Genomic DNA, 22,952 nt, shown 5'->3' on the forward strand with positions numbered 1-22,952 from the left:
CTGTTCAGTGGGATGACTGTTAAGTCCTTTGTGTTTATTCTTTGATAAGGCCTGGGTTGTCTTCCAGGCTCATCAGTGCTTTAACTTTGAATCAGGTGTGTTTCTGAATAATATCTGGCAGGAAATGTATTAAATAGTAGGCAGGGTTTAAAAGATTCTCTCATGAATAATAGCCAAAAGGTGGCAGATACAGTATCCCCAACAAATACACATTATGAATGGTCCTCTTTTAAGACCAGAATTCCTTTAAACATGCCTGTTTGGTTTTGAGTACCTGCAGTTAAATAGTGTTGCTCTTGGCAGGGCTTGGTGAGCAAATGAGGCATAATCTCTCTGATCTCAGTAGTCTGGTCAGTCATCCATGACATTCTCAGTGTCTTTTCTTTCTACACCCTGTCTGAACAGAGCCCATAGCCCAGGCAGCACTCAGTGGGGTTGCCAAAGATCACCATGTGCACTGGAGAAGCAGATGGCAGGACAGTGGAAAATATGCAGCTCCAAGGCTTGGGTTCATGTGGGGTTCAGGTTTAAATTTGACCTATTCCCTACCCCACCCTCCTTCTTGAACTGTCCACTGAGGATGATGATTCTCCACTGCAATCTCTAAAATTAGGGGGTCTGGTTTAGGGGCTCGGTTCTAGATTAGAATGGTATTTGAAAACTCTTATAGGTGCTTAGAGTACACAGACACTTTTGCTTTTCTTTTAGTCCGAATTTCAGTAGTTTGTGTAGAAGAGAATGTGAATAAGATTACACCCAGAAAACTAAGTTAAGGAGCATCATTAAGGTTTGCAACCCCAAAGTGACTCAGAAGGTAAGCAACAGCAAAATAAAGTTGCCGAAGCAAACTTTATTTGACTGCACTGCATGTCTGTGCTCTGATATTATCCTTAGGTACATGATCAAATACTCTTTCTACAGTAGCTCTGCTTCACTCAGAGTTTCTGATGGACTATATTCACTTAATAATCTTCAGTATTTCATTTTTTTCTCATTGTCAGGCTCCATGCCTTATTTACTGCTCACTATTCAAACCATGGTCTGGAGAGAGACTTACTAATTTCCTCATAGGCAGGCCATGTTCTTTGGATAGGTGTGATCTTTTATCAAACCAACTGAGTAGTTGGAAAAAAGCTTTCGGGCACAATCACCCTTCTTCAGGCCTAGGGAGTCTCTGCTGTTCTAAGATCTCCAAGGAATGAAAGAAGCTAAGAGTGTGATAGGATGTCCGTGAGAATGTAAATAGGTGGAAATTAGGAAAACAAAAGGTAGAGAAGGGAAGAGGGGAGGAAACAAGGAGAGAAAAAAGCCAAAGGTAAGTAAGGGAGACAAGTATAGTAGTTTTCCAAGGTAAAAAAGGCTTTCCTCATAGCTTCTCAGTGCTGCTCATCACTGAAATATCAGAGTGCTTCCCAAACATTTATGAACTTATTTTCATAACAACTTTTTAATAGCTGCTGCTATCCGTTTTACAAATGGGGAAAGGGGGCAAAGTTTAAGCTAATTTTGATTGGACAATTGGAGATGCCTAGTCTCTCATTTTTCTTGAATACTTGGCATTGGAGCACTTAATGCATTCAAAATAAGTGCTCAGCATTTCTGTAAATCAGACCTGAGGATCCCTCAATTCAGGCACCCACCAGATGGGGGTCATGCAGTTACTAATTGACTGAAAAGTTTTGTTTTGGTGACTTGCCTGACAACACACAGGGGCTCAGTGGAAGAGACCGGTGTAGAATCCAGTTCTCCAAGGCAGCACTCAGCTGTCTGTACCAGGAAGCCATTGCTTCTCTCCCTGCAATCCCCTTGATCTGTCAATGCGTGCTTTCCATCATTCACAATAAGTGAAGATCTGTTTCTGCTGATGATATTAGCCTTTGTGGCCCCAATTCTGTCTCTTCTTTATATTCAGACACTGAAGAAAGAACCCTGTTGAATGAAGAATTGAATGAAAGTTGCACAGGGAACTTGCATTCCAACATTTTCTAACTTGGGTGCAAAACTGCAGCCTTAATAATTCAATGTAGCTTTTGCCTGTAATATATAGACATTTTGTGTATGTGTGTGTGTGTGTGTGTGTGTGTGTGTGTGTGTGCGTGCATGCATGCAGGTGTGCATGTATGTATTTGTGCACATGTGGTAGGAAAAATTATGTTAAGAATCTGATTTAAAAGACAAAGCCAGGAAATTCATAACTCAACTAACATTCTGTCCTTAACTCACCCCATTGTGGAGGATTGTAGTGATCTCCAACAGTGGGTGATCCAACTGTCTCTTCTGTTCTCAGGGGAAGTATAAATAGGAAATATCACAAAAGCAGGATAACAGTGTTTCAAGAGTCCACAATGAAAAAAATGTATTTTAAGTTTACAAACTCTAGTGCAGTCCTGGGTAAAACAGATTGAATTCTGGGCCCCAGTAGAAATTTCACTGAGATGATCTTGAATTTGCTGTTTAGTTATAGTTCTTTACCTTTTTTATACAGTTGTTTTCTGTTGCCCTTTTCTGTTCTAGAGGGTAGCATCAGTGGAACTTTCTTTGATCATTTTTGCAGCTCTTTCACTTTGAAATTCACAGCCCAGATTCTCTGCTAGTGCGAATTGGTGCAGTTTCATTGGCTTCAGTGGAGCTACATCTATTTGTGAGGAGAGAAACCTGTGTCCTTTATGTATAGCTATTATGAATTCATATTTAGGTGGACATCCACTGCACATACACTCATATAAATGCAGAGACGACAGACTACCAGTTACTTGATAAAACTTCAGTGAAACTTTCATTGTGCAACACCTCACTGCAATTAATATCATTTTCAATAAAAAGCCATGATGTTAACATTTAATCTGTGTTAAAATAGTCTTCTAAGTAACTACAAGCACAATTGATGCATACACTGTCTAGTTTTCTACATAAACAAGTTTTCTGCTTTAAAATGGAGATAGAGTTCATCACCATTACCAACCATATTAGTAACAATTTTGTTGGCTGGTTTGTTGCTGAAAAATGTTTAATTGATTTAATCCTTTTGGCTTAAATAGAAAATAATTAAATTTGAGATGACAGCTTGCACAGAGAATGGTAGTTCCAAGCAATTTAAAACATATGAGTTATACTGTTAATCCTTGGAACTGACAGTGGTGTCAGATATGTACTTTTCACATACATTAGTCTGGGAGCTAAAATGTTGATCATTCATAATATGTACACTAGATGGAAGATGGTTGCTCCGAGTATTACTAGGGAAATTCATGATCTGTATATTTGAGGAAGCTTGGATAATTCTCCCCCCTTGTATCCACAGGGGCCTGAATTACTCAGTCAAAAAGGGAGTGGAGTAATGTCTGTTGCCACTGCTACACATTACATATATTATGCAATTAACTGATGAATCACACATTTTTACATGACCACACATGCAAAGTAAGACTGGCCACAAGTGTGAAGTAATTATCACACAATTGACTTGGTTAATCTTTCAAATTTAAACAAGACACGCATGCCAAGTAATTATCACACAATAAAAATGAATTTCCAATGTTAAAAGCAGCCAACCAGCTATAAACTTAGTGCTTGAAAATGTATAACAACTCTATAGCTGGTTTCTCTCCAGTTTTAATTTAAATGAGTAGCAGGGCCCTGTATGTCAACCTACCCCACATAACCCAAAGGATAGTTCTTCCTCCTCATTCACCCTGCATGCTAGAGTTTCTAAGGAACAGATAACCTGTGCTTAAGTGGCTGGGCATAGCTAGCTCCGCATCACTCTCTGTACAGGGTTAGTTCCTAAATGAAACAATTTAAGTATAGGTAGGTGTACACAGATGTAGTTTCACCAGAAATCTAGCATGGCATATCCACTTAGGGTTCCTGATCCTTAGCATTAAATATGAAAACCAACTGGTTACTATTTTATATTTGTTTAATGTACAGTATCCTGAATTTGAGTTTGACTGTCCTTAAACAGTTAAGTAAAAGTTAATGATTTTGTGTTCTAGAGCAGGGGTTGGCGACTTACTCTACTGTTTACTCTCGCCTGCAGACATGGGGCTTCAACAGCATTCAGTGCAAGTGGTTTGGCATCAGTCACTTTCCTAGTGCTGCTGTGGGGAAAATCAGTGACAGCAAGAGCTTTCCCTGTGCCATTGTGGGGAGAAGCATTGGTGCCTACCCACCTCTGACCTGAACTGGGTCATTCTAACCCAGAGTCTGAAAAGGTTGTTGATCGCTGTTCTTGAGGATCATAAAATGTCTCCTACAGTTCTTAACTTCATTGGGCGTTGAGGACCAATTCATTACAGCATGTGTATAGCTTTAATTGTTTAAGTGTAGTTAAAGAAATGAATAAGAATACTCAAATGCTACCGTGCATGCCTATAAGTTCATGTCTTGTTTGATGACACTGTGAATTAGCAATGTGCTTTGATAATATCATTCATATAATTTTAAAGAAAAATTAGGGTATAAAAATGCTGGGTTTAAAACTAAAATTGATTAAATAAGATTTCTTTAGTTTGTTTTGAAATTATTGCATATGGAATGTAGTGTGCTTTAAAAAGCAAGTATGAGGGACAAAGAATAAGAGAAACAGTATTGTGTTCATAAAAGCATTACTAACAGCATGGAGTAAACTTGGAACAAAAAATGCTTTAATATTATTAATACTGAAAATAATGTTTAATGTTTTCCTCTGCAAGAATTTTTGATGCCTCACCTTTTCCTGTCTGGTATATATTTCCTGAGATAAAATATTTTAATTTAAGAAAAATTGTAGAAAGAACATAGTGATAGAACGCTTGTGTGGCAAATGAGGATTGTTGGTCTGCTCTTATATACTTTTAAGTAAACTCATATAGCAGGATCTGACCAGCACAAAATACTATAAATCCTAACCATGGAAAATGCAATATTTTTATATTTTCCATGCAATATTCTTTTCCACTGTAAACTTTACTACGGTACTGAAGAATATGCAGTGGTCTCTGACAAGCCTCTGCTCTGACTTTTATCGTTTTCTGTATTTGCTAAGTGGCCAGGTCCTAATGTATCTGATCCCACCTAAACATGGGCTTTTTCCCCCTTTGAGCTACCTCCTGGCAGCCTTGTGTGTATAAATTTCTCATTATTTTCCCACCAACTTTTACAAAATGAAAAATTCAAACAAACCCAGTTTTCCTGTTTTCCTTCCTCCCAACTCTTGGAGCCTTTTACTACTCAGCCTTAGAAGACCCCTGTCTCCCACGTTGTACCCTGCAGTCGTGGAAACCACAAACTATACCATCTGAGGGACTGTGCTGAGGCGTTGCATACCTTGCAATCACATGGGCCCCCAACATGGTCAGGCAGTCCCAATGCATTACGTTTTTGCTTTTACTGTAGCTGTCTAGTAAAGAGCAGAGACTTTGGGCCAGTCTAGTAAAGAGTAGATAAATCCTGCTCCAGTGTCACCTCACTCCCCAACTCGCATCATTCCTTCAGAATTCTCTTAGGCTATAGGCCTTATTTAAATATTAAATGAGGAGTGAAATAAATTGTGCGTGAAAGTGTACACCTGGAACCACGAGCTTAGGTGTGCTATTCTTGGCTCTGATGCTGGTTACTTCTGTGACATTAGGAAAATCACTTCACTTTCATTCCTCAGTTTCTCCAATTACGAAATGAGGGTTATATTCAAAGAACGTCAGTTGAAGAGTACCAGATAAATAGGAAGTGGGGCTAATCATTTTTTGTAAATAACAATTCTGCAATTTTTGTTGAGCTTTATTAATTTTCATGGGAAAAAGAAGGAAAGTGATACACTAATGGGATTTAATTAGTAGTAAATTACTTAATTGTCATGAAGAGTGTCTTCCTAGTTGTAAATATTTGTTGAGGTTTCCTAAAGTTGACTAAATTTCCATGGATTTATTTTATGGAGTGTTAACATTTTTTTAACATTCTAAGAGAGTGTATATTGCAAAAAAAATTAAACACAAAAAAAAAACCCAAAACAAAGTGTGAAACTAATATTTGCATATGAATAAAACTAAAAAGGACTAGAGAGTATTACAAATAAGATTAGCAAGAAGATTAGCATCTTCATATGAAGGATTAGAAAAGTAAGGCCATTTCACATCCTGTTTCATCTGTTGCTGAGGTCAGAGAAACATTTCCTGTATTGTGCGTGACTGAATAATGAATTGCTTGTGAAGCTTTCCACCACTATCTGAAGTGTCTTTCATTTGTGAAAAAAAAGATAATGGGACTTGCTGTTCCATAATGGCTATATTTGGTAATCAACTGAACGATGAATGTATCATCTAAATGATAGAAAGAGAAAGAGTGGTAATATGCTTCAGTTACAAGTGTCTCTGCTGATATCATTTAATGTAGGGTTAAATAAATAAGGATTTGGTATGTCCGGTTAAAAGTGGAATTATAGGTGATACATATAGTTAAGTTTAAGAAGGTGCTGAATAGATCCTCTATGAGAAACACCTAAAGGCAGCACTGTCCCTTCATTAATTTAATACTTTAATCACAAATCACACTTTGAAATGAATGCCGTTACTTAAAATCGGCGTAAACAGCTGGTGCCTTATTTTCTTTTGATTTATGCTAGCATAACTCCATTGGCTTTAGTGTAGTTTGCTCTTAATTCACATCAGTATAAGCAAGGGGGGAATATGGATTTCTTTTCTGACAGAAACAGTTTCATTATTTAATTTTAATAAGCCGTATAAACAAACTAACTCCTAGGAGAATGGAAATTATGAGTAGTTTAGACTTTGGGGCAATCAGAACATTTTAATGATCTCATTAAATATATCATTTACAGCATATATGTGTTAAAAGAAATATGTTCCCTTTGTTTAGTAAATGCATCAGGTATAGCATGTGTTTGAACATGCTGGACCTCCATTCCAATCCTTGCCGGAGCCTAAGAAACATATGGAAAAAAATTCCCCTTTTTCTCTTGCCAGCATCTGTAGAGACAGAGGCCTTTTTGTCATTAGCCTTCAAATGTTATCTGCAAAGACTAACAAGAATGAAGTTATTGAAATTTGATAGACTCCATTATTACTGCATCAGCAGACAAAACTCTTGGGGTAGAGGCAATATCTTTTATTGGACCAAATAGATAGTTGCAATTTTTTTTATTTATTTGCAAGCTTTCAGGCCCAAACACTCTTCATCAGGCAAACAAAAATTCAAAGATTGTAAAAATTCTCCCAGGTAGAAACGAAACTTCATATTGCAAAGAAGAAATAAAAGATGTAATAAAAGTTCTCTCTTTCTTACCCAGGAGAACCCCATACCATCTTTTATTTCTCCCGTCCAATATGAAGTTTTGTTTCTGCCTGGGAGAAGTTTTACAATCTTTGAATTCTCCTTTGCCTGATGGAGGGTGTTTAGTCCTGAAAGCTTGCAAATAAAAAAAAAAATTTTTTTTTGCAACTATCTAGTTGGTCTAATAAAAGATATGGCTTTTGCCCCAAAAGTTTTGTTGGTCTATGCCTCTAAACCAATGCTGCTACCAGCAATATCTCTTATTACTGCATCTGAATTGCTACATATTACTGTCAAAGTGTTACTAAGGTGTCTGCCCCTATATGCTATTACAGGAATTGCGATGGATTTTTTCCTATGCATGGTATAAGTAATCTTATATCATTGCAGAAATTCTGTAGTCAAAGACCAAAGCTTGGAGTATTATGCTGGTTGTGACACTTTAGTAACAGGTTGTTGAAGTGTATTTAGCTGCAGCAGTTTGAGAGATATTGGGATGTAAAGTGGAATGGTTACTTACCTTGCTGCAATATGTTCTTCAAGAAGTCTAGACCATGTGACTTCCACTTCTGATTGTGTACACACTTGAAACATACAAGAAATGGACCTTCTCAAGGAGAACTACTTCATTCAGATTTGAAAGTACAAGATAGAACACAAGGGATGAAATATTAGTTACATTGAACTGATGGTCCAGGATTTAAAGTAATGTATATATGGCCCCTGACAGATGTTAAAATGATGCTGCAATTGGGATTGGAGTAATTTTATGCCCTGTCCCAAACATTGCATCTCCTGTCATGCCATTTTAGAGTTTTTATAAAAGCTCCTTTAGATCAAATGAATCATATTATTTTCTTGTAAGAGAACAAATTTGGAGGAACTGCACTGAAATCAATAGCAGCAAAAGTGAGAACAGAACTTGGTTGCTAGTGTTTGTTTGTTAGTCTTGTTACTGTTAGAACACAGCAGGCAAATGTAAAGCAAATGTCTTTTCTTCCAAGCTTCTAAAAGGCCTTTCAGTATGTTCTGGTACATCCATAAGTATACATGCATGGTCCCACAGTATCCATTGACAAAACAACCTTATAAATTGTATAGGAGTTCAAAAATTGTTCTAAAACTGAAGAAATGAGGGGAAAGAGCAATACATGCACAGTCTCTTTTGCACCCACAGCTGTGTGTGGTAGATCTAGCATACTTGGCCCCATTTGGGGGAAGAAGGAATGCTTTTCATCACATTCCATCATTTGGTCATTGTACTTCTGTCAGATATCAAGAGCCCAGGGATCGTCTCTCCTGCTTTGACGTTTTGATTAAAAATCAAAATATGTCAAGCTAAAATCACTCAATCAACAGCAATGCATTTTGACTGACTGATAAGTATTTGAACTCTGCAAGTTCATTTTTCTCTAGACGTAAAAGATGAAGGCTGCCTTATGGGCCCCAGGACGGAGGAAGGAATGCAAAGCCAGGAGACAATGGGATTCTCACATCTCTCCTTCCTTAAAATTCCTTTGTGTTTTTTTTCTCTTAGCATTTCTCACATTGAAAATCTTTTTTTTAAAAAAGGGGCCTTCAATTTATACTGACATGGTCAAAAGCACTGCCACAGGTGGTAGCTCTGATGGAAACACAAATACAGGTATCCACAATTGGCGTTTTAGCCACTGCATCATATAGACCAGCTCAGAGGAGATCTTAGATGATGCAGGGCCAAGGGCAGATCCAGAGGGCACAGTGGCATGGTTGCACCCCACTTCCAGAAGGAAGGTCACGTACCAGCAGCTCCATTTGTCCATGGTTCCTGATGCCAAGTTCCCTTGCTGTGTATGGTGCACATCTAGAGCCTCAGGCTGGACTGGCACACCCACACCTGGGGAACCAAAAAGTAAGGAAGGAGGGTCTCCCACTGCCACTGCTGTCCCCAGCTAATGGAATGGGAAGGCCCCAAGATGACTCCTGCCCTGTTCCAACTGGACGCTGTTAGGAGTAGTTGCACAGGAGGCTGGGTTACTTCTCCCTCCTCCTCCACTGCATTTTTCCCAGTGGCCCAAAGGCTTCAGGGATACATGGGGAGCAGACAGGTAGGAGTGCCTGGAAGTGGAGGGATCACCCACTGATGCTGCCATCCTCAGCCCTGCCCAGCACTTAGGGCAGCTGCTCCCTGCATCAGGAGCCCTCAGGACAGTGGAGAAAATGTCGTAGAGGAGGAGGGAGCAAGGAGCTGGTGCTTCATGTAGATGCTTCCCACAGCCCCCAGCTGTAGCAGGGCAGGAGTGGTCCTCAGGCTTTTCCTGCCCCTAGGTCAGCTGGAGGCAGAAGTGGAAGCTGGCTTCCAGGTGCTTCTGCTCCCTGTTCACCCTCCACATATCCCTCATTATTTGAGAGCAGGCGCTGGAAGGGAGCAACTGTCCACTACTATGCTGTACCCATACCCCATGCTGCTACTTACTGAAGTCCCCAGTCAGAGAGGAGCAGGAGCAGCCCTGGGGTTCCCCTGCCCTAGGGTTCCTCTGCCCTGGGAACAGCAGCAGCAGTAGGCAGATCCCTCCTGGTTGCACCCAGAGCCAACCCTTGCTGAAGAGGGGAGGGGGTGCCAAGAGCTGTGCATGTGTGTGTATGGGAAGGGAGGAGTCTTACCCATCTCCCCCAGAAGCTGCCCTTGTTTAGTCTATGAATGAGAGGGAGAATGCAATCTCCCCTGCAGCACTAAGGGTATGCCCTGCACCCTACTTTTCAAATGCCTGGATATGTCCTTGTGCAGTGGTTAAAATACCAGCCAGTCAGTCATGCTCCCACCGATACTACTACCAATAATTTTCTCATGGGAAATTTTAAGAGAAAAAATGCTACCCTAGGTACAGCAGAGTCCTGGAGATTTCTTAAGGAAGAAGGAAGTGAACTATTTCTGTGCCCCAACACTTATTTTGTTTTTAGCACTAAAAAAATATCTGTAGAACTTTGTGTAGATATATAGATGAAATTACTCCATAGAAGAGAGACATCCTGTCTGCCAAGTTTCAGGTCAAAGCAAATTTTTATGCCCAAATTACAGAGCCCTGGAAATAGGGCTTTATAATGGAAATGCTGACCTCACCTTAACTACTGCGTATGGCTCTAGTGGGCATCATTTTAAGTTCTAGTTATGATGTGCATCTAATGACATGAGATCAAGCATGAAGTGTAATAGGATATTTTAAGATACTGCGTTTGAAGATAATCAGTATTTAAACATTATTTATGATCCACATCATTTCAGTGCCTCTGAAACATGTCATTCAATCCTTAGTCTAGGGTCGCATAAAAAATCATGATCACCCATCCCAAACTGAACAATAGCTTAGCTTTCATGCACTGCTTTTGTAATGTGGTACTTAAAATTAGGTCAGCCCATACAGAAGACCTGAAGCATTTTAACTAAACATTCACCAGATTATTGCCATATAGTAATAGTTCACATTTTTCATCTCAAATCTCTCTCACTTCTATTGTTTGGGGGTTCTTCATTAAGTAAGTACAAATTAGTGATAGTTATACTGTCTATATCTATACATCCATATGTAAAAATATGTTTATCTATATATCTATATCTATACATCTATAGATGTATAGATATATAGATACACAAAAAGACAAAAATATGTTTATGGCCACTGATAACATTAGCTTCTAGTGGTAATGTCTCCTTATATCCTGCGTAGTAGTGTTGATCCTGCTTTAGTCAGTACCATGTTAAACCAGAAAAAAACAACTCTTTTTGTGTTGCCTCTGGAGGTAATAATGCCAAAATGGAGGTTCTTTAACCTAGTAGGTTAAGGCATTAAATCTTGCTGCAGCGCAGATGATGATTATAACTTTCATTGTTGATATGGTGAATGGGAATGCTGTGCTGAAAGCTGCTCATTTCACATGTTACTCCCTTGCAGTCTAAAACCTCAGACCATATATTTTAACTCTGTCCTTGAGAAAAAAAAAAACTGGTGGTGAAAAGTACCTTTTCTGTTCGTGTGGGAAATATAATGTGATTTCAGTGCAAACTTTAGCATTGCCCTGAATAGATTTGGCTGACAATTAAAATGTAATAAAAAGAAAAGCACCATTACAAATATTAGGAATTCTTGAAGTCTTAAAGCAGTTTACTAATATTATACAAGAATAAAGGACCTTATGTAAAATCTGCTGTTGACTTCAGTGAGCTCGGTATTCCACTCCAGCCCCACATCTGTTATAGAGGACTTGGAGCACTTTGCTTTATAAAAATTGCAATAACATAAAAGCTAATTTGACTCTCCCTTGTTCTGGAGTAATACTAAAATAAATCTCTCTTCCCCCCCCCTTTTATTTTATTTATTTTTTTTTTTTTTGGAGTATTCCAACCATGTCACAGAGGATTGGCTGAGGCTTTGATCCTGCAGTGACCTGTGGATAGGTATCTCTCTATTATCCATACCTGTCACATCCAAGTTTTCACACATGCAGGTTGGGTGAACATAAATTTATGCATGGTTTTGTGTGCATGCCTTTGTAAATCTGATTCTCAGTGTCAAGTATTACAGTTGGGATAAGATTTTTTTTCCCACAAAACAGAAATTCGTAGTCACTAAATTATTTATTTTTTAAATAAATGCACCAGAATGCCATTAAATATTTAGCATTTATATTTAAGGTTCTGATTAATCTGTTCCTTGGAATTTTGATTTTTCCATCCTTCCAGTGATCAGGGTTTGAAAGTAATGTTCCCAAAATTGGTTTTTTTTGTGGGGAAGAATTAAATAGTGCAAAGCAGTAGCCATGATTCATTTATTTTTGGACTAAAGGTTATGGTCTGAAATATTGCACAATATATCATACTGTAAATCCAAAGAAGGACCATTTGTTAGACCAGCAGTATACAAGTGTACCTAATACAAGCTGAATCATATCATTGAGATGCCTGCTGCATTGGTTTGTTGTTTGAATGTGAATAATCATTTACAAAAAAATAGTGTGATTTATTTTGTTAATGCTCCTGGTTTCTATTTAGATAAAGTATATCTTGTCACTACTCAGTTATGTCCTTTGACTCTTTAATTGTCATGTGCTTTTGATTTTAGTGGCATATTAGCGTACTAGTACCATTGGGGTTGTTCAGCCTGAATTCACAAGAGTAAGATCTGTTAACCTCTTTTTTTGAGGAAGCAATTGATCAGTTTTTAAAAGTATTGGGATCAGATTCTCATTATTAAATATGAAAAAACTAAAGGCAAATATTTTAAGTAACTCTAAAAGGAGCAGATGTGGCATGTGACTTTTGGAGGGAAACATTCAGAATCCCACTGCTTGCAGTAGAATACACTTGTGCAGTTCCCAAACAATAAATTTGGAACTGCTATGTTAATGTCTTGCCCAAATTGGGGGACTGAGAATCCCAAATGGAAGTATTCTCTTTTCTAGTGAAGCAGTAAAATCCTTTGAAGGAAGTTTAATTTTTGGACAGCCCTACCAGCAGTTTTATTAATAGACAAAAATTATATGTATATATTTTCTTTATGAAATGGAGGGTGGTCTAAAATGTCTGTCTTCTGTTCTTTATGTAACCTTTTGCATTTGTGTTCAGAAACTGACATTCCAATTGATTTTCCTTGGCCTTATGCCTGGATTGAATACTGAGACAGCAAATTAGGCGTGCTTAAGAAGTCCCACAAAGAAAGATTTTTGCCATGAAAGAGGAACTAATGTGACTCTTATTTGAAGCATCTTAGCTTACTCAAATGATTAAATGATGGCATAGTTTAAGTGAGTTAAAGCATGTGAGAGTAAAGACTTGAAAGAAGTTATCATGAGTAGAGTTTTGGGGTCCTACTAAAGATTGCTCTCAATACATATGAACATGCTGTTATTTCTACTTCCTTTTCAGGGGCTAATTTTGTAACTCGAAAAATTAGCCGGTCAGTAGCCAAGATTCACCTCGGACAGCTGGAATGTTTCAGTCTGGGCAATCTGGATGCTAAGAGAGACTGGGGCCATGCCATGGACTATGTTGAGGTAGGCTATTGGCCATGTGCCCTCTTTGAAATGCTTTCTGTGGTTGATATGTTTAATGGAATAACTTCAGTCAACATGCATGACCTGCAGAGGGGTATCTCATGAATTTTTGCCCACAGAGGCCTGTTAACTTAGTGTTGTTTTCAGTTGCAGACTAGGGAGTTCAATAACATAGCAGTCTACCCCAAGCAAGACCTAAACAGAAAAATAAATCTTCAGGTTTATATTTCTTTCCTGAATTACTCTGTGGGGAGGACACAACAACTACAAACTGGATCTATTTTAAAAGGCTTTTTTGCCTATTGTTTCTGAAACTTTTTTTCATTAAGACCATAGCAAGATGCAGTGAAACCAGAATTTAAAGACCTTCTGTATAAGCTGGTGTCCTGTTATCAATCTGGGTTGTTAATGATATTGGTCTGGTCTGTTCTGTGTAGGAAAGGAGCTTCACATTAATATTATAATGACAAGTATTGTAATGTGTGTGCCTGTCAGTTTCAAATCAGTTTAAAATGTTTTCATACTCTAAATTTATGTCTAGCTGTATGCAATATATATATATATATATATATATATATATATATATATATATATATATTTATTTTTTATTTTAAACTGCATATATTGAATTGTAGAGAAATGTGAATAACGTCATAAAATACTGTCTTTTCCCCAGGGGACTCTTGTCCTCATTTTGGTGCTTAAAGATTTCCTCTGATCATTAATAATTTCTCTATGAGAAACAGGATCTGGCTTACCAGTTCATTGATGTGATTCAGAAAGAGGGCAATTGTTTGTTTAATTTTTTTTATTATTTTTAATTACAAAACAAAAGACAAAACAAATCAGGTGCTGGGATTTCTTTTAATTCTTTGTGTGGTTTTTTTCTTTAAAAAAGAGCTCTGGGGTCTTGATTAAAGCTGTTTACCAAAGCCCCCAGAATTCAACAGTAAGACTAAAATATATCACTGATTTATCTACTCTCTCAATGGACAGTCATGAAAATTAGTGAGGCCTTACAATAATAGAATGGTAAAATCTTTAAAAAGATGTGGTGCTTCTGTGCATCAAAACTATAATACTAGGTGAGTGGGGAAGTATAGTTTTGTCAACTGGGCAATAAGTTTGGGCCCAGATTCTGCAATTTAGCATCATAGATAGCCTGTTATGGTTGTAAACAGAATCACTGATATTACATTACATGATGCATTATATCCACTACTTAGATGGAATCTTTTGTGAGGGACTACAGCATGATTAAGTAACCCTGGAATTGTCCATCATATATTTGCCAGATTAAATTGCAAACTATAATATATTATTTTGTGTATAAAGCTATTTAAATAATGGTAAACAGAATATACAATATTTTTAAAAATCATAGTTATCTTATTTTCAATTAAAACCTGACCTTCCAAGATGAGCAATATTCCAGAAGCATTTCCTTTTTAAAAAAAATTAAAAATGACCTAAAATAAATATTGTAGCAAAACATTAATATTGTTACTCAAGTAAAATATTAAAAGAAAATGTGGAACTTGGGTTTCAGTGTGGATATACAGAATTCAGCTTCTTCTACCATGCTATCAGTCTGCTGTACTGACACCACGTACAAGCATGAATGTTTCTACTGGGAGAATTGCTGTTTTCCTGGTAGAAATCACAAGTGTACAAGAATTCACACTGTTTCTCCCAGATCAAAAATGGTGATTTCAGGATTAAAAATAAGTTGACTCCAACCCGTTCAAATTATCTCTTGAGAGAGTTTCTTCTGGGAGAATGGAAATTTGTATGCTTTCCCACAGCTTAAGTCCTCCTATGGAGCTGTGGGGAAAGGCTCCCGTGCTGTTTGGAGACTGAGGTCACCCTGGTCTGGAGAAGATGCAGAAAGCAGCTGCCAGCTGATTCTTGCTAGCTCCTCACATACCAGGGTCCCTGGAGTAAGAAGTAAGCAGGGGGCTTGTGACACCACTCTCTCTGCTCAACTCCTGGGGCCTGAGCCCAAGAGCCCAGGGGTTGGAAGAGTGGAACAAAATCCCCTGCCTGCCTTCAGTTATTTCAAAATAATTGAAATAAAAATGTATTATATTCAGCAAAACAATTAACTTACAAGTACACTGACCATCAGACAGAGTGTACTCAGCTGGGGTCCCTACCAGGAACACATGTTGGTGATGTAAATAGCATTCCAGAGCTCTCTTAATTTACATGTTTTGGGATTTTTCCCAAATCTTCTGGAAATAGTTCCTCACCAGGATAGAGTTCATCATAAGTATCTCATTCCCCAGGGAAGCACCCTTCTGGCTCATGGGAGAATTATCATCAGTTATTAAATTCCTTAAATATAGTAAGAATGTGCTTAATCTAAACTTTAAATGGCTAAAAAAAGAGAGAATAACTTTAAAATGGAAATAAACAACTATTCCAGGTTTTAATGGACTGGAAAATAGGACTTAAAGATTTAATCTTTAGAGTAAATATATTATATAATGTTAGAAAGCACAGTCATATTTATAAGCATTTGGGGAGCTTCCTTAAATATATGGCTAAACACAAAGGGATCTGTCTTATCCTCTCCATATGTACTTTTAAATCCCATTGATGTTAATACAAGTAACACATGTGCATATAGGCCAGACCACATACTGGGTTTTTTTTTAATTTCCTTATTAGGGATAATAATAAAAACATAAATATATTCAAGCTATTTTTTTATAAAATATTACAGATGAAATCTTGGTTTTATTAGAGTCCATGGCAAAATTCCCATGGACTTCAGTATGGACAGTTTTCATCCTTATTATTTGCTAGTTTTTGAACTGGCAGTATGAAACATGCCAGGTACTTTGAAACCAATAGGAGTCAGGATTTTCAGGTTCTAATTGTAGGTATTCTACTGACTTGTGTTATGATCGTATGCAAACTGTTTCCTGATTCAGTAAAGTGCTTAAGCATATGCCTAAATGGAAGTGTCTTGTCACCGTGCTGACTTTGTGATACTCACATGCTTAAAGTTAGGCACTTAACAAAGTACCTTTGCTGAGTTGGGAAATAATAGTCCTTTTTCAAAGTGTTTTTAAAAATGGAATGTGAGTGGGGAGGGAAGGTGTGTGTGTGTGTATGCGCGCGCACTTAATTTTACCAGTTTTGCTTGAGAGTTAAACCTGCAGTGGTTGAAAGTAGACTTTGAAGTTTTGTGCCAAATGAATGAAAACCTGGACATAGCTTGTTCACAAAAAAGTAACTCATTAGCAGGGATTTGGGTTTTCTGTTTGCCATGGCAAAATACGGTAAAATCTGAATTTTTCCATTTTAAAGAGAAAAGGCCAGATTTTTCTCATTTTGAGGGGAAAAATCCTGATTTTCTCCTTTAAAGGAGAAAAATGCGGGAAACAGTGGGTTTCCCCTTGCAGGCTGGCAGAGTTCCAGCCTTCAAGGGGCTGTGGGGAGCGGAAGGAGGGTAGTCAAGCCGGGGGTGCCATGTGCATATGCCCATGCGCACACATGCACATGGCCACCAGGAAGCCTGGAGAGCAGCTCCCCACAGGCAAGTCTGGAGGTGGGGATTGTGGCCCCTAGAGCAATGGAGAGAGGGAATGAGTTGGGCAGGGATGGGGCTGATGCCCAGCCCGGGTGGTGCGTGGGGCCTGGGGCCAGAATACACAGTGGCAGTGCCCGGGCCAGGAGTGGGACAGAGCCGTGGGCAGCTCGTCTGTGGGTGGGGTGGGCTGGCTCCCTGCCGCTGTGCATACTTCTGGGGATAGTATGGGGGGCATGTGCCCCCCAGATTTGTGCATGGTGTGGAGGTGGATGCGGGCTGCCCTCTGCGGACTTGGGGCTCCCCGCCCCACTGCCTTCCCCCTGGCACCTCCACAGCCCAGTGGGTGGGACACAACGCAGCAAGGCAGAGTGGAGCCGGGCAGGGAAGCTTGATGCTGCTGTCACGAGCACATGCTGCCATAGCAAGTTGCCCAGCAACCGCGGGAGCAGTGGCATGGTGTTGTGCCCCTCCTTGCTGCCAGGCAGGCAGGGGGTGCCTCAACATGATAGTACAGAGCTTCCAGAAGCATCAGTGAGCTTCTTCTCCCAACCCTGCTCTGCCCTGCCACACCAGTTCTCACCTGCTAGGCCACAGAAGCTTCAGGGAAAGGGCAGCACGATGGGGAGCCCCAAGACCGCAGCAGGCATCCTGCACCCGCTGCCTCTGATGGGCTCCCATGGTAGCACTGACTGGCCTGGGGCTGGGTCCAGGGAGATGTGGGTGGGGAGTAAGGGGCACCTGCAGGGTGGGGAGGGCTGTGGGTGGGGCGTGAGGGGCAATGGCATGGACAGGGCACCAGCATATCAGGGTTGTCAATGCCACAAAACAGTGGGGGTGGGGAGGTGCAGCTGCAGTTGGCCCCGTGTCCTGGTGAGTGAAGGGGGCAGGGGGAGCTCTGATTTTCCATGGTATAACACCCAAAATCAGACACCAAAATGTATAGGTATTTAGGATTTATTATAGGAATAGAGGTACTGGTAGGCTTCCAAATTGTTTTAAAATTGAAAATATATCAATAAAACATTGTGTTCATCTGATACATATATATATCTGATACATATATATATTGTGGCTTTTCATTTTAATCTTGGGAAAACACAGATCTTGGGGTTTTTAATCAGTGGAGTTATGTTTTTATCAGAGAATTTGCAATTTTTCAACAGAGAAAGCCAGGATCCTTGCTCACTAGTCTGCTTTTACAAGCTTTACCTAGGTGTTTTAAGCAAACAAATGGTGAAAACTTGAGACTTTTTATTTTTAATTTTTAATCCTAGTTGGTATTGATAACAGGTAAGAATTGTTTTTAACATGTTGATAGCCATTTTAATTAATATGAGGTTGATTTATTTTTTGCAACTGAATGTGACCTAGCGGAAGGAGTTTGCTCAGATTGTATATGACTGACAATCAATACTATCAAATTGTTGGGAGGAAAAAAGTAATATATCAACACTGTTGATATATGAATCTTCTGTGTGCTGTTTTATTTTGTGAGGGTAATTTATACCTTGTATTTGATACAGAACATTAGAATAAACCATCTGCTAGGTATTTTCAAACACAAGTACAATAGCAAGTACTTAACAGCCTATGACTCATTCCTATACCACGTAAAAAACACAAGGCATACAAATTTCCTCGCACCCCCCCCTCCCCCCCAAGAGGGTCTTATTTCAAATTAATACAGGTTCTCACAAACATTTAACTTGGAGCTCTCAGAAAATACCCATCAATTCATTGCTTTTTATTTCCCAGCAGCCAAACACCGTTAACGCTAAAATCATGATGGGCTATCTGCAAGTGAAGCCATAAAGGAGTCTCCTTCTATGGGAAGCAACAGACATGTTTATTTGTGAAGTTGTAATAGGATAGCTCGCAAATAGAACACAACTTCACCATAAAGCTACTCTGGGGAGAGAGAGAGTTTGTCTTTCTTCAAATTCTTCCTCTCTGATAGTTCCTGCATGCTAGCCCTAAGAAATGATCCTTTTGTAGCAGTGCTGCCCAAACCTGAGGGCTGTACAGACTGCAGAGAAGAGCCCCAGTAGCCAAAATTAGTCACCGTAACTCTAATTCCATCTTCCCCCAACCACCCATCTATATATGGATATAATATCATTTCCTTACCTTAGAGATGCGTCTTAAAAAACATGTAACCTTTGTGAAATGCTTAGATTTGACATGGATAGATGTGACAGAAAAGTCTATAAATAAATAAAAGATTAGAAAACATTCCTAACCAGGGTTTTGATGACCAGAATAATTTACAAAGAGTTTGCATGTTTTACAGATCTCGTGGAAGCATTCCCCCTTTCAAAACATGGTTACAAGAATTAATATGGACACCAATCCTACATAGCTCTTAAGCATAGGTCTCCTTAGATGCCAATGTTAAACGTGTTTTTGGTGCTATGCTGGATTGTGGAAACCTTTATGATAGAAACGGATTGCCATTCTTTTATATTTATTTTCATTAAAAATATACAAAGTAAAAATATAGGTAGAACAATGAATACATATGGAATTAATAAATATAAATGACCATGAGTGGGCTCTGGTTACATCAGACAGATTGTTATAAGAGTATAATCTTTGTACATGGCAAAATGGCAGGGCTATGCTGAGATACCGGAGCAGACTCAACCCCCAACATGTTAGTGAGACATTCTGCCTGGGACAATCTAACCCAGTTCTCGGTGAGGTTAACGTTCATCAGAGCTGGCTTGAGTATCTCTGCATACCTCTAGATTGTACCACTCAGCCATACATGACAAACTATATATGAGTAGTACTGTTACAGCTTAGTAATAATATAGTGCCAATGCCATTCATGAATAAAGTAAACAGGAAAATCCACAGCACTTTTCCAAATGATCACCTTAAGCATTTTAGAAATTAAAAGCAAAATCTAGTCTGACATGCTACGGCATCTTTTTTTTCCCACATGAATAGTATGTTTATGATTCCCATTGGCAATAGTCAGACTTTTGTGCATAAATTTCTCTACATACATTCCTAAAGAATGGTAAAGAAACAGGGTTAAACAGCTGCATGGAGCAAAATTTGCACTTCTTTTGTATTTGTGTGTATATGTAGCATAGAAACATATTTTTATTTTAGTTTGTGTTTGGTCCTGTCTTGTGAAAGACTCTTATGAGTCGCTTCACCTTGGGAAATAATTTATAGATTAAATATCCATCCAACCAAACTGTTGGCCAGGATACTTCTGGTTCTGCTTTACTGCTTTCTTGGAATGTTAATGCCCTGTGTCATCATCTGTGCTGCATTTTACCTTATTCTGCTTCACTCAGCATCTTCTTTTATGACAAACCCTGAAATCCTTCCTTGGACATAGCAAAAGTCAGTGGATGTTTTGCCATAAGGAAGAATGTGGGATTTTTCCTTAGGTAATATAAGGAATGTCAATTATCTCCTTCTGGGTAATTATCATTATAATATGATATGAGATCACTCGCATGGTGTCTGATGAAAGGTATTTTGCCTGTCTTTTTCTTTGCTTCTGTTTTAAACTCTCTTCTTCCATTCTGCTCTCTTGATTAGAGATACTTGCTTTGATTAAAAGTTGAACTGCCTAAAACAAATGCTGCACATGTATTAAGGAATTACTCTTCATTTTTAGGTGTTGGAAATTTGTTGTTGTTGTTGTTGCAGTTTATGGGTGAGGTATGTTAAGTGCAACCCTTATATATATTCAAGAATATTTTATATTTTAAAGGCTGCAATTTTCCTGTCAGTTCCTGTGAGCAGGGATAATTAATGGCTCTGTTAACCTAATTTGATCTTGAAATCAGATACAGTCTTCTTTGAATGATATGGTGATCCACTACCCTGATTATCTTATCACTGCCATCTAGGTGAAGTAATTGTGAGACCTGGGCTTCAGTGGAAAGGTTTAATGGACTGCTCTTTTTTTTTTCTGAACACCAATCTTGACATCAGTATCAGAAAGACAGTGTCAGAACTTCATAGTTGCTTTTCCTAGACAACAAAACTTTAAAAACAAACTTGAACAGGAAATTGTGGAACAAGAATCCATCCACAGATTATTTTATATGCCCTATGTCCCTCAATGGGTTAAGTGCTGTGTTTTTCTCTCTCCTGCCTAGCTTGCCTCACTCAGCAGTGTTCCCTTCTTTTTCCTCCCCCTTTCCTACCCTGTGTATTCTAATCGCTGCTTTCTATTTAGCAGCTTTGCTTCCTGCAATCCCTTCCCAGCATCTGACGAATTTATAAGCCCTCTCCTTCGAAAGCTTGTGGTATACATCTCTGATTTAGTCTACAACTGTGCAAATCTACCCACCTTCTTTTTTTCTGGAACAGATGCTGCACATTCATAACATTCTTGACCCATAACTTGTATATGTACCAGAGACCATACCTTTTGCATTACTTATTTTCCTCTAATAGTTTAAAGAGCTGCTGTACTGTTTGAAACATGGATCAAAGCCTCGCCCTGAAATTTGTATTTTGGAAAGCAACAGACTTCAAAAGGAAATAAACAATTAGTGATGCCCGAATATTATTTTTTTCCTGGTATAAGTACTTTGCAACATGCTAAATGAGTTGTGTCCAGAAAAAAAAGGGATTTAAATATACCCAAAGGGCCATGTATAATCCACCATATAAATAAAGATCACACTGACAGGGTACAGTATAGGAAGTGTACGTGACATGCCAATAATAGTGGTTTTCATATAAAAGAAACCTAATCATAAAAAAAACAAACCACTTTTCAAATTTAAACAGGTTTACTCATCCAGTATTGAAAAACAACCTCTTTGGAGCTGAAATGTTGCCCTTTTTCCAAATATGCAGTAGTGACACTGCACAATAACTCAAGCAGGCGTTCAAGATGATTGCTTTCTCCAGCTGAATCTTTGTGAGGAAAACATAGGTAAGTGGAATGCAGTTACCCAGGGCAGAATACAACTTTGACATCAGCTGTAACACCTCCAGCCTTTGTGCACCAAGGGATATCAAATAAGTACAAGTGGTCACAAACTTTGTTTTTCATTTCTCATGAACCAAGCCATTTGAATTAACAAGTACCCTTAGCATTGCATATGCATTTTGACTGAAGAGTGCCACATACGTAATTGGAATGATATATTAATTTTAAGTCATTTCTTTATGTAAAATCTATTTCTTAATTGCCACTGAATCAATAAACATATATACTGAACAAACAAGCTAGCATAGAGGCAGAAGAGCACAGTAAAATACTAGGTTTCCAAGAAGACACATCCTTCAACTTATTTTTATGACCCTTTATAACTTTTCCCCTTATCTTTAACAAGTTCTGCAAACAAGTTACTCTTCAGAATTGGGTGGTTGAATCTTTTTCCAAAAACATATATTTTTTACAAACAGTATTGTTTCTAGAAATACTTGAATTCACCTTTCTTTTTAGTGTGGTGATTTTTATTGCTTTCGTTTACATGCTGTAGTGAACATACAAAAGCAGATGTAAATATAGCTATAGCAGTAGAAAATAGATCCCAGGCTTATTATGATTTTAATTATTGTATTTTGGGAGATGTTCAGATAATGGGTATCCTTACAAGAATATAGAGCAGGGGTGTTTAACTCCCAGCCCGTGGACCTGTGTCAACCAGCCCTTGGGGCTCCCCATAGATCTGGAAATTTGGCAGCAGGGCAGTGGTAGTACTGCTCCCCTATCGCCAAATTTTTGTACTCATGGAGAGTCATGGGATTTGCACAATGGATCAAGCCACTGATCCCAGCACCCAATGCCAAGCAGGGTCGATGCTGGGCCCCAGGGTCCAATCCTGGCACACTGGGGCAGGATGAGGCAGTGCTAGGCCCCAAGGGACCAATCCCAGTCTGAGGGACAGTTTTGGGCCTCCAGGGACCAACCACAGTATGTTGGTATGACGGGGGCAGTGCCAGGCTCCTGGATCCAGTTGCGTTGTGCTGGGGCTGGGGAGAAGGGTGTTGGGCCCCATGGCCCACTCCTGGCATTCAGAGCAGGGAGAGGGTAGTGCCAGGCCCCAGGCCCTGATCCTGTTACTTGTGGCTCAATTCTGCCTGCAGACTGGCCCTACCCCACCCTTCCCCACCTCTCCCCACCCCATTC

The 22,952-nt window shown here is 39.0% G+C and overlaps 1 protein-coding gene across 1 annotated transcript in view; it reads left to right on the forward strand.

The window, feature by feature from the left end:
• GMDS (GDP-mannose 4,6-dehydratase) overlaps window positions 1-22,952 on the forward strand; it is a 601,282-nt gene that overhangs the window by 268,682 nt on the left and 309,648 nt on the right. Inside the window, exon 7 of the mRNA XM_019490465.2 lies at window positions 13,166-13,293. Coding sequence (XP_019346010.1) covers window positions 13,166-13,293 — 128 coding nt within the window. The remainder of the gene's footprint in view (window positions 1-13,165; window positions 13,294-22,952) is intronic.

This window comes from Alligator mississippiensis, chromosome 3, assembly GCF_030867095.1.
Source record: "Alligator mississippiensis isolate rAllMis1 chromosome 3, rAllMis1, whole genome shotgun sequence".
Lineage (NCBI taxonomy): Eukaryota > Metazoa > Chordata > Crocodylia > Alligatoridae > Alligator > Alligator mississippiensis.